This window comes from Pyxicephalus adspersus, chromosome 3 (genome assembly GCF_032062135.1).
Source record: "Pyxicephalus adspersus chromosome 3, UCB_Pads_2.0, whole genome shotgun sequence".
In the NCBI taxonomy this organism is placed as follows: Eukaryota; Metazoa; Chordata; class Amphibia; order Anura; family Pyxicephalidae; genus Pyxicephalus; species Pyxicephalus adspersus.
The window spans coordinates 152,738,680-152,754,905 of NC_092860.1; the positions used below are offsets into that span (position 1 = coordinate 152,738,680).

Here is a 16,226-nt window from a genome sequence, read left to right on the forward strand (position 1 = left end):
ATGCCAGGTACTAATGCTGTCCACACTCTGTCTCAGAGCCCACCGCCTCCTCCTCTTCCTGCTGTAAATGATGCTGCTGCCTGCCCAGTACAAAACTTTAGATGCCAGATACTAATGTCGTCCACACTCTGTCTCAGAGCCCACCGCCTGCCCACCACCTTTGAATCATAATGTTACTGCTCCTGCCTGCCTAGTACCCAACTCTAGATGCCAAATACTAATGTCGTCCACACTTCGTCTCAGTGCTAAATGCCTCCTCCTCATGCTGTTACTGCTGCTGCCCAGTACCCAACTCTAGATGCCAGTAACTAATGCCGTCCACACTCCGTCTCAGAGCCCAGCGCCTCCTCCTTCTGCTGTAAATGATGCTGCCGCCTGCTCAGTACCAAACTCTAGATGCCAGATAATAATGCCGTCCTCACTCCGTCTCAGAGCCCACCGCCTCCTCCTCCTCCTGCTGTAAATGATGCTGCTGCCTGCTCAGTACAAAACTCTAGATGCCAGATACTAATGCCATCCACACTCCATCTCAGAGCCTACCGCCTCCTCCTCCTGCTGTTACTGATGCTGCCACCTGCCCAGTACCAAGCTGTAGATGCCAGAGTACTAATGCCGTCCACACTTTGTTCCAGAGCCCACCACCTCTTCCTCCTGCTGTTACTGCTGCCCCCCACCCAGTACCCAGTACCCAGCTGTAGATGCCAGTTAACAAGGCTGTCCATGCCGCATTTTAGAAAGGTACAGCTAGCAGATAGGAAAATTCAACCCCTTACAAAGCAATGTCTCCACTAGCTACAGCTTCTACCCATAGGTCCATATCTGTCCATATAGGTGATGGCCTCAACCACTAAAGCCGTCCTTGCTCCATATCAGGGCCCACTTCCTCCTCCTCCCAGTACCCAGCTCAGGATTCCGTTTAACAATGCCATCCACACTTCTCAGGGTCCACCGCCTCCTTCTCCTGCTCTCACTGATGCTGCAGTCTGCCCAGTACGTAACTCTAGATGCCAGTTACTAATGCTGTCCAAACTTCGTCTCAGGGCCCACTGCCTCCTTCTTCTGCTGTTACTGATGCTGCCACCTGCCCATTACCCTACTCTAGATGCCAGTTACTAATGCCGTCCACACTTTGTTCCAGAGCCCACCACCTCTTTCCCCTGCTTTTACTGCTGCCGCCTGCCCAGTACCCAGCTGTAGATGCCAGTTAACAGTTCTCTCCATGCCGCATTTTAGAAAGCTACAGCTAGCAGATAGGAAAAGGCAGTCCCATACAAAGCAATGTCTCCAATAGCTACAGCTTCTACACTGTCCATATAGGTGATGGCCTCAACCACTAATGCCGTCCTTGCTCCGTCTCAGGGCCCACTTCCTCCTCCTCCCAGTATCCAGCTTTAGATGCCAGTTAACAATGCCATCCACACTTCTCAGGGCCCACCGCTTCCTCCTCCTGCTTTCACTGATGCTGCTGCCTGCCCAGTACCCTACTCTAGATGCCAGTTACTAATTCCGTCCACACTTTGTTCTAGAGCCCACCACCTCTTCCTCCTGCTGTTACTGCTGCCTGCCCAAGACCCAGTGCCCAGCTGTAGATGCCAGTTAACAATGCTGTCCATGTCGCATTTTACAAAGTTACAGCTAGCAGATAGGAAAAGGCAGTCCCCTACACAGCAATGTCCCCAGTAGCTAAAGCTTCTACACTGTCCATATGAAGTGATGGCCTCAACCACTAATGCCGTCTTTGCTCCGTCTCAGGGCCTACCGCCTCCTCCTCCCAGTACCCATCTTTAGATGCCAGTTAACAATGCCATCCACACTACTTAGGGCCCACTGCCTACTCCTACTGCTATTACTTCTGCTGCCTGCCCACTGTCCAGTACCCAACTCTAGATGCCAGACTAGACTCAAGCTCAACAGGATTTTCATTCCCCACTGATTCTGCCAAGAACTGTTTCCTTTCATGTGCTTTCACTTGATAGCAGGCCCTGAGACGGAGTGTGGGAGGCATTAGTAGCTAGGTGTAGTGCATCTTTAATGATACCCTGAAGTGTGTAATCTGAAATTGGTGATTGAATGTAGAAGGCCAAATCTTCTGCTTCATCCATCGGTACTACGCTTTATCGGACTGAATTTTTGTGTATGTTACCCCAGAACTGGGAAGTGGGACAGCCGTCCCTCTGTATATGTTGGGGGGATGAGATGGGAGACAGCGGTATATTTAACAGGAACTGAGAGGTCCTGGATGACCACATTGAGCCATGAAGTTATTGACCTCAGCAGCCGTCCGGAGACTTCTCCACAACAAGTATGTGGCCGTTCTGGGAGACTCCATTCAAAGATCCGTCAACAAGCATCTTGTGAAAATACTGCAGAATGATTACTTTCGGACTGAGAAGCAGCTGAAAGGGAAGGGTGAGATGTCATTTGCAAACAACACGTTGAGGGATCTCTGGGTGAAATGCACAAAGCTATAATATACCGCCAAGTGCGTCATTACAGAACTGACCACCAACTTTCCCGACCCGGGTCTCTTCAGAGTACATAGAAAGCATTCTGGCCAACTTTGAGCATGGACCTCAGCCTGAAGTTGTCATCATCAACTCGTGTATATAGGATGTTATCAGGTATCATGAGCAATCACTGCAAATGTGCAAAACCAACCTGGACCACCTGTTTATTCGGCTCACTGGAATGCTGAGCCCCAAATATCTGGTGATATGCAACTTGTCCATTTCTGTTGGATTCAAAGCTGGTGAAGTGCTAGAGTACCCAATTCCTAATGTGCGCTGGGACATCATAGAAGGGAATTTCTACAGCGCCACAGATTGGTGCAGATTTGCACCAATTGGATGTGATTGACATGCACTTCCACTTACGCTTCGAGCTGCGCTCCAGGGTAAAAGATGCCACCCACTCAAATCAGCTGGCTCATTGGGAGTATACCTTCATCCTGATGGCTCATATTGATTAAGCCTGGGGCGTGCAGCAGGAACAGCAGGAAGAGGAGGCGGTGGGCTCTGAGACAGAGCACGGACAGCATTGGTAACTGGCATCTAGAGCTGGGTACTGGGCAGGTGGCAGCAGTAACAGCATGAGGAGCAAGAAGGGCATTAGAGGTTGAGGCGATCACCTATATGGACAGTGTCGAAGCTGTAGCTATTGGAGACATGAATGGATGAACGAGATTCCAATCTGTCCCTACCTACTATGTAGCGAAACCACATAAAAAGGGAACGGGCTTGGCGGAATCAGCGGGGAAAGAACACCCAGTTGAGCTTGAGTCTAGTCTGGCATCTAGAGCTGGGTACTGGGCAGTGGGCAGGCGTATAAAATCCGGCATGTTCCCTTGACTGCCCCATAAAATGGCCTTGCCAGCAACAGAAAAAAGACTTCCTTTTTTTTTTTTTTTTTATTTGTACAGTGTTGTGCAGAGCTGGGGGAGTCTTGACATGTCTTTTTAAATATATTTTGTACAGTGTTGTGCAGAGCTGGGGGAGTCTTGACATGTCTTTTTAAATATATTTATAGGCTGTAGAAACTCTACACAGTCCCGAAAAACAACCCAAATTTTTCCCTCATTGACTTTAATGGAGTTCGAATTCGACGGTCGATCACCTGAATGATTATGCATCATTTGACCGAATAGTGGTTGAATCGAATAGTGAGCTATTCGACCAACACTAGTGTCTACCTGCAATATTCCTCTCCGCCAACCCTCAACCAAGTTAGCACCCACGTTTATTGGTCCATTGCCCATATCAGAGAATAAATAGAGTAACTTATAGGTTTAGGCTTTCATGTTCCTTGAGAGGGGTAGACACCTTCCATGTTTCTTTATTAAAATCTGCTGACGACTCTTGTCTCCTTTCAGAATCTCCTCATCCATTTGAGGTGCAGGTAACACCCAAATACGAGACAGAGAGAATCTCAGACTGTCGTAAGGTGCGTAACTCCCTGCAATATCTCATTGATTGGAAGGGTTTTGGACCAGAAGTGAAGTGCTGGGTGCCGGCCTACTGCGTACATGTGGAGGAACTTGTGTCGGAGTTTCACCAAAATCACCCAGAGATGAGGCCCTTCCTGAAGGGGTGGGTAATGTATGGTACTTACCTGTCCAGTGAGCCTGTGGGGTCCCTGGGGTTCGCAGGCAGTGAGGAGGATGCCGTTGCTGCCCTGCTCACAGCGCGTCTCAGCACTGTTCGACCAGGCGGCATCCCCAGCATCCCTGAGGACATAGACAGGGACACGGACGTTCCAGGGGTGCTGTTGGAAGATGTGCGCGCGACTCTTGTACCCCCCTGGGGGCAAGGCAGTCGGTTGATGCACCGCTGTGCGGGACATGTTTAGTTTGAATTTCCTGTGGACAATCGGCTGCAGGGAATTCCGTATAGTTGTCCACCCAATCAGTGGCAGGTGGCGCAAGGTGATTGGGCATTCTGCCCATTTAAGCAGATCATTTCCCCATTGCCTGGTAAAAGCCTCTGTGTAACAGTGTGCTTTCATGCATTCTGTGTGTGTTGGTTTATCATATGTTGGTTCAGGCAAAATAGATATCAGACCAGGTCGCTATTGGTGATGACACAACAGAAGTTAATATGATAAATCAACACACACAGAATGCATGAAATCTGAGAGGTAACTTTTGTTTTGTTTTTTGTTTTTTTTGCAATTTCTTTGAGCATTGCAAGGTCTTGCCCTGGGGTGAAATTCTGGGGACATTCATCCCTGCAACTGTCATGAATGTTTTCCACTTGTAGATAATTTTTTTCCCTGTAGAATGGTGGACTTTGAATCATTTAAAAATGGCCGTATAACTATTCCTAGATTGATGGGCAACAACAATTGTTTCATCAAAGCTCATTGTGATATCTTTCCTTGTCTTTTGTGTAAACACAAACCCAAATGCTCCAGCACACACACTTTCTGATGACCAAATATTAAAGTGCACTTGATTACCATCTCCAGATTGCTACTTACCCCCCTAATTTCCATGGAATTTGTAAGGGTGTACTTAACTTTGTTGTGTGTAGTTGTCAATGTGTGACTGTACTTACCTAATTTTAAGACCTGCTAAGGACAAGATTATATATATATACCTTATAAATAATTTCTGTGTTACTGTTATCAACAACTTGCACATTTATAACTTTGAGCAGTTGGTTTAAAAGCGTAAAAAAGCCTAATATAGATTTAGGCTGACGTAACTACATTCAAGAAAATGAGATTTTGATGACACTGAACAGTATAAAAACTCTGGAAAGAACTGAGATAGAAGCATTGCCACATACTATGAACATGCAACAGACTCATTTGAAGTTTCATATCACAGAATCCTTTAACTGCAAAGGAATAATTTTTCTTAATAAGGTAAACTTTTTTCCTTTGTTTTTTCTTGCTTTTAATTCTCCATGTATAAAAAAATTAAATCTACAGCTGCATCATTTGCATATGAATATCATTTCTGTTGGATTGTCCTCTGGATGACATGTTGCACACACAACAATCAGTGTTTAACACCGGTCTGTGACCTTAGGTTAAAAGAAGGAAATGATGAATTTGGTTTTTTTCAAGACGGTGACTTTATTATTGGTGGAGTGTTCACTATCATTTCAGGTACTGCAGATATAAAGTCAGAAAGGAATTATGTGAAAGATTCCTATTCTAAGGAGTAAGTAACATTTTGAACTTCTATACTAATTTACACAGTAACTTTCTATGCTTTACAAGTTCAATTTTACATTCTGTATATAGTTGAGTAAATATTAATGATTAAAAAGTGTGAATGATCCCATGAAGGGGAAGTTTGGACATCAGAACACTAAGTACACATAACTCACATGACCCAGCATCTGGTAAATATAAAAATAAAATTAAAAGTTAGTGTTAAAAAATTGTCTGTAATGCTGAGTCATGTCAAAAATTCAGATATCAGGGGAAATGTTATTTACAATGTCACTACAACCTCTTCAATATATTAGAAAAATTATATCATTAGGAGATTTCCATTTTCATTCGTTTCACGTTTATTCAAAAACGTTATGGGTTGCCTGAGCCCAGAGCCCACGTCTACAGAGGGGCTGTTTGACAAGGAGACTTAGCATAAGTCTTATAAAACTTAGATTGCTAGCTCTTTGAGGACAAAAACTCTTGGTTCTGTTTTTGTTCTTATTATTATTACATTATTGTCCCTCAATTTTTTTCAGTCAGCTTTTTACTTCTTTGTCCTGTCAATAGTCAAAGTCAAACTTTTTTAACACAAATTTCAGAAATGTTTATGTAAAACTATATTTCAAAACATTAAGGTCCTTATTTTTAGCCTACTCTGTCCCTTTCAGACTCTTGTTTTAGGGAGTGGTATTTCAGGGTTTTTCATTTCTTTTTCATTTTAAGTTTGGGGTGTCCAAAGCACAGCATTTACCTGTTACTGGCCATTTGTTTTTGGAGGTGGTTTTGTTCACAGCAAATTAAAAATAATTGCAGGAAAACACTGTGTACCTAAGCCACCTCACATTATATCACTCAAACACATTCATCGTGCTCCCTTATCCTCTTTGGTGAAATAATGTTAGGCATTTACCCCTTATGATTATTACCCAAATTGAAACTGTTCTGGTGCTGGCCAATTTTACATTTTTGTGTCTTCTGTGTCTTCTGGAGTATCCTAATTATTATAGTAAAAGCCCATCCTGTGTTCTTTATTTCGTGGAAATTAGCATCTAGGAATAATTTGCAGTCTCACACCTTTTAGTAAAACACTTGATGGGCTCTTTACTTTTGTCTGACCATGAGTTTGTGTTGTTTAATAAATGACACCAGGATTTCAGTTGTAATCAGTTTTCTTCAAATATTCAGGATTCAAAGCAAACCCCCTTTGGGGGGGGGGGTCATTTAAAAAATATGGTTTATGTGGTTTTTTTGGGGGGCGGGGGACGGTAATGGGTTTAAAGGAGGAGAAGTAAGCTATACCAGGAGCACATGGGTTTATAGGTGGCCCTGCACCACTGATTTCGTAATCAAAATGATTGCAGAATGCTATTGTGTGCAACCTTTTTGATTGGATATGTTCCCTGTTGGTGGTGATGCAATTGCTTTTTTCTACAGTATATTTCTTAGACAGGAAGCAGTGCAAAATAGTCATTTTGTAAGCAAATCAACATGAAGGCAATCACGTGGTCCAAACCTTCTACCCCTAAAGATTCATCACCATGTGGGTCATGGCAATGCAATGGTGACCATTGGCTTTTCCCTCCTTCATGGACAATAACTAGAGTTCGAAAGACATGCCACTAACATAACCTTTTGTTATTCAACCCATGAATTTTCTTAGATATAGACATGAAAGAAAATCCCTTTTCCAAAGCCACTGCACCTGCTTTGTTTGGCACTACTCAGCTGTTATTATCTTTGTCAGGTCAGAGTTAGCTTCTGCCTGTGGGGTTCTCAGGAGCTGTTATGCTGTGTGGCTTTAATCAATAAAGCAGAGTAGAGTAGAGTAGTTTGAGCCTTTTCCCTGAACAGCACAATAGTGATGCTTTGTAGGTGCAAGCAAAGGATGCTGTAGTTCACAAAGAAAAAACAGTGTTCATGAAGAAAGATGAGGTAGAGGTGGAGTAGGGGCAGTATGCTTGGTGAAACTAAAGTTTTAACTAAAAGTTTGCTTATTGAGTTAGTAGTTACCGATCAATCCCCGGACATAAATCCCCCTTTTTTAATGTGTTCCATCCTAAAAAAGCTCATAGGATGAATTTGCACCTGGAGATATGATATAACATTTCTGGGGTCCTGTTTAAAATAAAAGTTGCCTGGAGTTAAGCTTCAACTAACAAAGCAACTAAAGCCAGCCTCCAAGTGTCACCTACAGAAGTATTTGGAATACAGAAATGACTGGAAAAAATTGAGTATTTTAGGACTGGTCAAATAGATGTATTTTAGCCTTGTGTTTATATTTAGTTGGTATCCTGAAGTTCGGCTTTTATATTTAGTCAAATATATGTGAGTGTTTTATTCTAGTGAGCTGTACTGGATGAGTTGGGATTTTTCACTTTGGTCTCTACAAAGGTTCCATCACATAACTTTTCTGTAAAAGAATTATCTTTGCCTCCGCAGTGACGATCTCCGGTCATTGGTAAATATATTGGTTTTTCGTCATGCTATACACAATATTAACCAGGACACAGATATTTTACCCAATATTACACTGGGATATCATATCACTGATTCAACTTTACAAACCAGAGTGGCTGTAAGAAATGTTCTTCAAATTTTATCTGGGCCACAGAAGACAGTTCCTAATTACTCGTGTTTAGGAAAAGCCAAACTGCTGGGTTTCATTGGTGACCATTTTTCAGTAACTACAATTCCAATGGCCCAAATACTGGGGATTTATGGATATACGCAGGTAGGTCCTTTATGAAAAAACTAACATCGCAATATACTTACTATAAATGCATAATGTTAACATTTTTTTCCTCAAATAGTTTGAAAATTAATTTTATAATGGAAAATATGGTCACCACATTTTTAATTAATGTAATATTCTTGAACATAGTGTTGTCACCGCTAATGTTTGACAGAGGGGCAGTTTTACCCTAAATCAAAGATAAAATAGAGACAGAACATACTTGTTTACGAAAAATGCACTTTTTGGAAATTTTTAGGGACATGTTCCCCTGACCTCTATGGCAATTTTTGTTACATTACTATATTCGGTTAATTTTTACACAATCTAAAATTTGGCAGGCAGCTTAAAAATCAATCATGCTTTACCTGTCATAAATGGACATTTTTTTGATCTTCTCACTTTTTGTATGTTCCATTGCTCCCCCTGACCCCAACAACAATTATGGTAAAAATATTTTTTCACTATGCAAATGCCCCAGTTCTAAGTTTTCCTAAGCCAATTAAAAATAATATAGGCATAAATGACATGCATAGTGAGCTTTATCCCCTTTACACCTCTGTAAATAATCATTTGATGTTGATACAGGTAGTCTCCGGACATCCAACATATGGACGACTCCTAGATATGAAGGGGGCTTCCCTGCTTGCTTGTGTGCAGGATGAAGGCTTGATGGGGGAATGGGGGCAGTTTGCATGACTTGCAAATCAAATCTTTTGGTTGTAACTCTTTAATGACCAAGGCAAACTCTGCAGTGTTTTCTGTTTGCATATAAAATCACAGCTTGCTCCAGACGTTAATAAATGTCTAAACTCAATGAAGTTTTTTGCTTTTTTTTTTGCTTTGTTTGTGATTAACTCACAATGAGGATTTTGTACAGTAACTGACACCACGCTGCCTTATAATATATTGAATGAAACACCTCTCCTAATTACATTAAAATAATAATTAAAATAATTTACCTGTTCTGACATACAAATTCAACTTAAGAACAATCCTACAGTCCTTATCTTATATGTAACCCAGGGACTACCTGTACTATAGTTTATTAATATCACATCACTTAAGCCTCAAGCAAATGAATATTAAAAAAAATATATACTATAATTATTAGGGCTAGGATACACTGATCCGAGATGAGTTCAGTTCCCAGTCAGTCTTATTTCTTGGTGTTGCAGCCAGGTTAACATTTTGACCTAGGCACTACCTGCAAAGAACCCAAACTCATACAGGTAAGTTAATTGTCTTCACACACAGATTGGGTTTAGATTATGTCAATGATTTATAACTGTGGCAGAGGCAATAGATTGTGAGCCCTTTAAAGAGACATTTTGTGATATGCATTTGGGCTTTGCATTGTACTGAAAGTGGGTAGTGTGGTAGTTGAATGCATAAAAATATAAAATGATATATATCTATCAATAGCTGGTTAGTATGGCATAATAGATTTAACAATTCATACAATTTTTCTTTTCCACAGATCAGTTATGGTTCTACAGACTATTCTCTTACTGACAGGCGTCTTTATCCGCATGTTTTTCGAACAGTCCAGAATGACCACATCAATTATTTGGTTGTAATTAGGATTTTAAAACATTTTGGCTGGACATGGGTAGGAATACTCACTACAAATGATGATGCTGGAGAGAAGGAAACAGAAATTTTAACCAAGTACATGAGTATTAATGGGATTTGTATTGAGCACACAATTTCACTTGGCATTGACACACTTAGAGATAAATTGACAGAGGAGTCTCATAAAAACCTTGTTCATGCTATGCAAAAATCAAATTCTCAAATTGTTGTAGTATGTGGATCTTATTTCTATATTAATATAATTTTCTTAGCCTTTGAACAAGCCATATCTGATAAAACTATTATTTTTCCTCCTATTTGGATTTCCAAATCTTCAGTTTATTTATTCCCATTCACTAGACTTGATGGAAGTTTTGCTGTAGAACTATACCCTTTATTTGTCCCAGACAGAGAACTGTTTTTTAATGGCATTGAAACGATGAATAGTACAAATAACTCACCAGGTTCTCAATATTTCTTAACAATTGCAAAGTGCTGGTCTGTCAACAAGGGAGAGAAGTATTATATATGTAGAATAAACAAGGGCCACAGTCAAAAAATTCCAAATATAGACCAACTTGTCAATCAAGGAGTCTCCCCACGAATTTATTATGCTGTAGAAGCCTTGGCTAAGGCACTTCACCACCTGAATTTATTACTTAAAGGAAAATCTGGTGATAAGCAATATACTAATTATAAACATAAGGTAAGTACATAGCAAACCTTAGCATTTTGAATATTATACAAAGTGACACATCACTTCTGTGGGTTTTGATGTTCATTTTTGTCAGTATGTTACAATGCAATTTTTTATTTAAAAAAATGTATTGAACATTTTTGAAAAAACAGTAAATAAGTGCAGGAATGCAAGAGTAATGTCCAGTACCAGTATGAGATCCATGTCAAGCGCCAGTATATACTTTTACTGGATGCCTTAGGATACTTACACATGTCAGATGGTTCTCGTCCAACAATCGGGCTGATATCGGAAGAGAATCTTGGGCGTTAGGAAGGCTAGGGCGTCCCATGCCAAGTCAATGGCAGATGCAAATTCGGCAGACATTACACAGAGAGCATAGCTTAGCTATTTCAGCCAACAGGCTGGACAGATATCCTAGTCTGCTGACCAGATTACTTAAGCCTTAAAGCTTTTCTAAATGTAGTGTTTCCCAATGATTCATCCATCCAACGGGATCTGTCATGTCCCATTAAGAAAGATACATCCTGCTATGGCTGGTATCTCCTCCTTTCATCCAGTGATAGTCTGATGTCCCATGAAGCCACTTGCTGTATTCTATATGACCCCCATATTCCCAGGGGTGGGGTAGTTTGGCCTTGCGTGCCCTTGGATCATCTATTATAACTGGGGGTTACTACACATTCCAAAACACCCTGAAAAGGAAAGCATTGATTTAAAAAAAAGAACCATAGTGTGGATGTAGTTATTTCTAGGGATTATTTTTTTTTAGGGATTATTACCCTTTGGGCAATGGGTAAGAGGTACTACAAGGGGTCTTGTACTATTTCCCCAGGGTGAGTTGGCAGATATCTGGGGCCCTTTTTAGGAAAACCCCCACCTGCAGACTTCCACAACTCTGGGGATAGATTGTGGGAAAGAGGCCCTCTCCCCCAATGCTGGCCTTGCTACTGCTGAGGGCAGACAGGGGTCTGTTTTTTCCCAAAGGGAAAGGGGATACATACTTTCTTCCCCCTCCTTTTTTTGTAAAAACAGTTTCCAGAGGATCCTTTATAGATAGTAGAGGGGTCACACAAGTTTACTGCCTCCTTTCTTCTGGAAGGTCTCAAGCCTATTGTAAGGGCCTGGTTTCAATATTGCGGCAGTGGTTTACCACAGCTCTGTTGCCATTAGCCCCACTTTTTTTTTTTTCCTTTTCCCTTGTCCATACGTCCATAAGTCCTGCAAAGCCTAATTTTCACTCAGCAATCACTATGAGCCCAACCTCTTCCCCAAATGGTCGATGATCCGTTTACATTCAGCATGCCTTGCCCATTGTCAAATCTCATTCTGTCTACTCAATTTTCTTACTCTATTTACTTTCTTTTTTTTTTCAATTTTCTAGCTGCATTACCTACTAGCTACTAAGTTTTTTATTAAGTCAAAGGAGCCAGTACAATTCCTTAATGACATTGGAGAATTTGTTTATCACTACAAAATAACACAGTTAGTAAATGAAGGGGAGTTATTGGTGGCTAAGGATGTGGGAAATTTTACACCCTGGGCTTCAGGCGAAAAGCAGCTACACATCAACAATGAAGCCATTACCTGGAAATATACAAATAAGGTGGGAGCAACTTATCTAGGCTTTTATGTGTTTGTTAAAATGTATAAGTTAAATACTGCTTACTGCCTGGCTGATTGGGGCAACAATGAGTTATAGCATAGATACATCCCAAACGCCGAGCAATTTGTTCCTATATCCCCAGACTTTAGTATGGTCACTATCTTGTACTAAACTGTAAGGTAAAAGTAGGCAGAGTTTTCTAACATTTGTTAAAAAAACTGATTATGATAAAAAATAGTAAAATTAAACTGGGTAACTTGTCCCAAAAAAAAACATATTTTTGTTTAGAAGAGAATGTACACAGAAGGCATAAAGACATAACTAACACAAACACTTTTGTAAACATTTATCTTATTTTTGGAGGAAAAGGAAATGAGGATTATGTCACCCTTGAAGAAAGTAGATGTACAGACACCAAGCCATATTTGATTGGTAGACATTCAATATTGGCTATTAATAATCAATGTGTTTAAAGATGGAGTGAATGTTGCAATAAATAAGAAGACCATTGAGAAAGATACTTCATTGATTTTCTGTTCTCCTACAGTTTTTGTTTATATATTCCAAGTAGCTGACATCCTTTCATTTTCTGGATAAATAATTAAACCCTTAAACTATAAAAAATATTTTTTCAAAAGGTAATTTATTGTCAATCATGTCACCCAGAATTGTAAATCAATGCCAACTGTTTCCAATGTCAGCAATAAGAATTAACAATAAGAATTGACAGCAACACAAATTTACTGACTCTTGGCTCCAAAATTACAGATACCCTACTGAGGCTTTGTAAATTGCATGGGTTAATCTTCATTTACATCAGAACTGGCTACGGACACTGCCAATGACAAATTCATGGCGTGTATTATACATATACACACATACATGGCTCATTGCCCAGGATGATGTAGTGGATGAGTCAGTGTAATTAGTTATGAACAATCTGATCTTTTTGGGTACTTGTGGAACTAGTATTCTTCCAGGATTATACTCAGAAGTTTATTCATCTGTTCCCATGAATAGTAAGTTTTCGTGGAGCTGGCACAGTGAGAACACATCTCAGTTAAAGTCAGAAATTTACATACTCTTAGTGATTTAGACTCTTAGTATTTAAAGCTCACTTTATACCACTCATAAGATTTTATATGAAAGCAATATAGAATTGGCATACCACTAGGACATCTACTTTGTGCAGGGCAAAAAGTAGTTTCAGATTACTTCTCTTTTTATTGACTATATTACAGTTGCTTTTGATTGACATATTGGGAAAATAACAAACACATAATGGTCTGTTTTTCAATATATATATATATATATATATATATAAATATATATATATAAATATACTGTATATAACTTTTTACAGGTTCCGGAAGCTCGGTGCTCACGACCTTGTTTTCCTGGTAGCAGGAAAAAATTTGGATCTTCGATTTATAAATGCTGCTATGAGTGTGTCATATGTCCGAAAGGAGAGATATCCAACACATCTGGTAGAGTTTAATCATTGTGTTAAATTGTGTATTATTAGTCAGTCAGGAGACTAAAGAGCACTATTTATTCTGCATTGAAAGTAAACTGAAGAGACTAAAGATTTATACCAGCTCCCCCTTCCCCTGCACTTATTCTACACAATTGGATGTGTTTATATACACATTTACTTGGTAAGTGAGTGTTTTCCCCACACAGCCAATAGGATTGATTTACAAAAGGAGTATAGCATGTAACGTATAATTAGATTTTTATTGCATTAATGAGGTTCATTTTTGTTGTAAAGGTAATTTCAATGCAGAAAATGTTTAGACAAAATAACCAATATGTAAAATAATGTAATTATTTAACAGGTGATTACTATTTCTATTTTAATCCATTTGAGGAATGTGTAAATGGTACTAATGTGAGTCTATTTTAATTCCCCTGTTTTGCAGGGTCAGCTAGGGGCTTCATGATTTTACCATTGAAATGACAGGTTCTATAAGGAGACCTTCTCTCTTTTCTGTTGAGGGAAGAAGGCCTTGTATGTACATGAAGAAGGACGAACGCTTACTAATCTCCATCTCGGAAGAGGGCTAGTTAGGCTAATAAGGGAATCCATTACTATTTCCTCCTACTTGATAGTTATTTGTGTATTTCCATTTCTTTCTATGCTGCAAGTATATATATACTCTACAAATTGTTATTTCCTAAGCTCAATTTGGTAATGAATGAAAGTGTAAAGATTTTAAGGGATAGTTGCAATTAAATGAAGAAAAAAACCTATAGCAGATCCAACAGTGGGATACACAAAGGGAGGATGGGATGGTTGGGAGTTTCAAATTTTAAGTGTGTTAAATTGATTGTTGTGTTCGCTACAATAAAGCTGACAGTTGGGAATAAACAAGTAAACAAACTAATTTGAAAAAATTCAGATTGTATAAAACAAATCATTTTACAAACACCTTAAAAATTCCATTGTGTTACTCTTTCAAAATATCAGATAGTGAAAACTGCATGAAATGTCCCGATGAAGAATGGGCAAATGCGAAGAAAGACCAGTGTGTTCCAAAACTGATGGAATTTCTCTCCTACAAGGATGATACAATTGCTGCAGCATGTACATCGCTCTCTATTCTATGTTGTCTTCTGACTGGTATAATATTGGGAATATTTGTTTGTTACCAGGACACCCCCATTGTTAAAGCTAATAACCGTAACCTCAGCTATGTTCTCCTGGCCTCCATCATGCTGAGCTTCCTCTGTGTCTTCTTGTTCCTTGGCCGTCCAGTAGATATAACCTGCATGCTGCGTGTTACATCTTTTGGTGTCATCTTCTCGGTAGCTGTCTCCTCTCTGCTTGCTAAAAGTATCATGGTGTGCATTGCTTTTAAAGCCACCAGACCTGGAAATTCCTGGAAAAAATGTATTGGTGTTACACTTCCCAATTGTGTAATGTGTGTGTGTACATCTATTCAAGTAATAATCTGTATCACTTGGTTGTCTATTTCTCCTCCCTTCCATGATGAGGACACTCATTCCTATCAGGGAAAGATCATCATTCAGTGTAATGAGGGTTCAGTTTTTGGTTTCTACTCTGTCCTGGGATATATGGGGCTTCTGGCAGCTGTGAGTTTCATTACAGCTTTTTTAGCCAGGACATTACCGGACAGTTTTAATGAGGCCAAGTACATTACGTTCAGCATGCTGGTGTTCTGCAGTGTGTGGATTGCCATGATCCCGGCCTATCTGAGCACTAAAGGAAGATATATGGTGGCTGTGGAGATATTTGCAATTATGGCATCAAGTTCTGGAATTCTAAGCTGTATATTTTTTCCAAAATGTTATCTAATTCTGTTTAGACCAGACCTTAATACAAAAACATGTTTACTTGGAAATAGAATAAAATAAATTCTTTACTTTTGAATTATGTACGTTTAAAAAAATTAAAAATAAATACACACCTACACCACTTTTAGATCTGTAGTACAATGAATACTCTGCCTATTTATTTCCATATTTATTGATCTGTAATTTGTTTTGCCATCTTTAAATATGGCTGCTGTGCCTTTAGAAGTCAGTGATGAGGTCAATAGGAGGTGTGATTTCTGGATAGCCCTGGATAAGGAGAGAGGACACAGTCATGGATGCATGCGGTCCATGTGGAGGAAAATAGACTGTGCGTTTATACAGTATTCCCGTCACTGAGACATGATCTAAGGACTATGCAATGGGCCTGATTTACTAAAGGTCTCCAGGACAAGAGAAGATACAATTTCATCAGTGAACCTTGGTGATCCAGCAACCTGGAATGGATCTGGTCCAGGATTGAAATCATTTGCTAACAAATTTCTTTTAGGAAATTCCAGGTGTGATGGATCACACCAGTTTACTGATGAAATTTGTGTATCTTCTTTGACTTTTGAGAGCTTTAATAAACCAGGTCCACTGTGTTTATGCTCCTTTTGAACAAATTTGTTATCACT

The 16,226-nt window shown here is 39.8% G+C and overlaps 1 protein-coding gene across 1 annotated transcript in view; it reads left to right on the forward strand.

Moving 5' to 3' along the window:
- The window catches only part of LOC140327537 (vomeronasal type-2 receptor 26-like), a 30,857-nt gene extending 15,206 nt beyond the window's left edge, over window positions 1-15,651 (forward strand). The window contains exons 4-6 of the mRNA XM_072406926.1: window positions 3,869-4,272; window positions 13,637-13,760; window positions 14,744-15,651. Coding sequence (XP_072263027.1) covers window positions 3,869-4,272; window positions 13,637-13,760; window positions 14,744-15,651 — 1,436 coding nt within the window. The remainder of the gene's footprint in view (window positions 1-3,868; window positions 4,273-13,636; window positions 13,761-14,743) is intronic.
- Window positions 15,652-16,226: the final 575 nt, after the last annotated feature.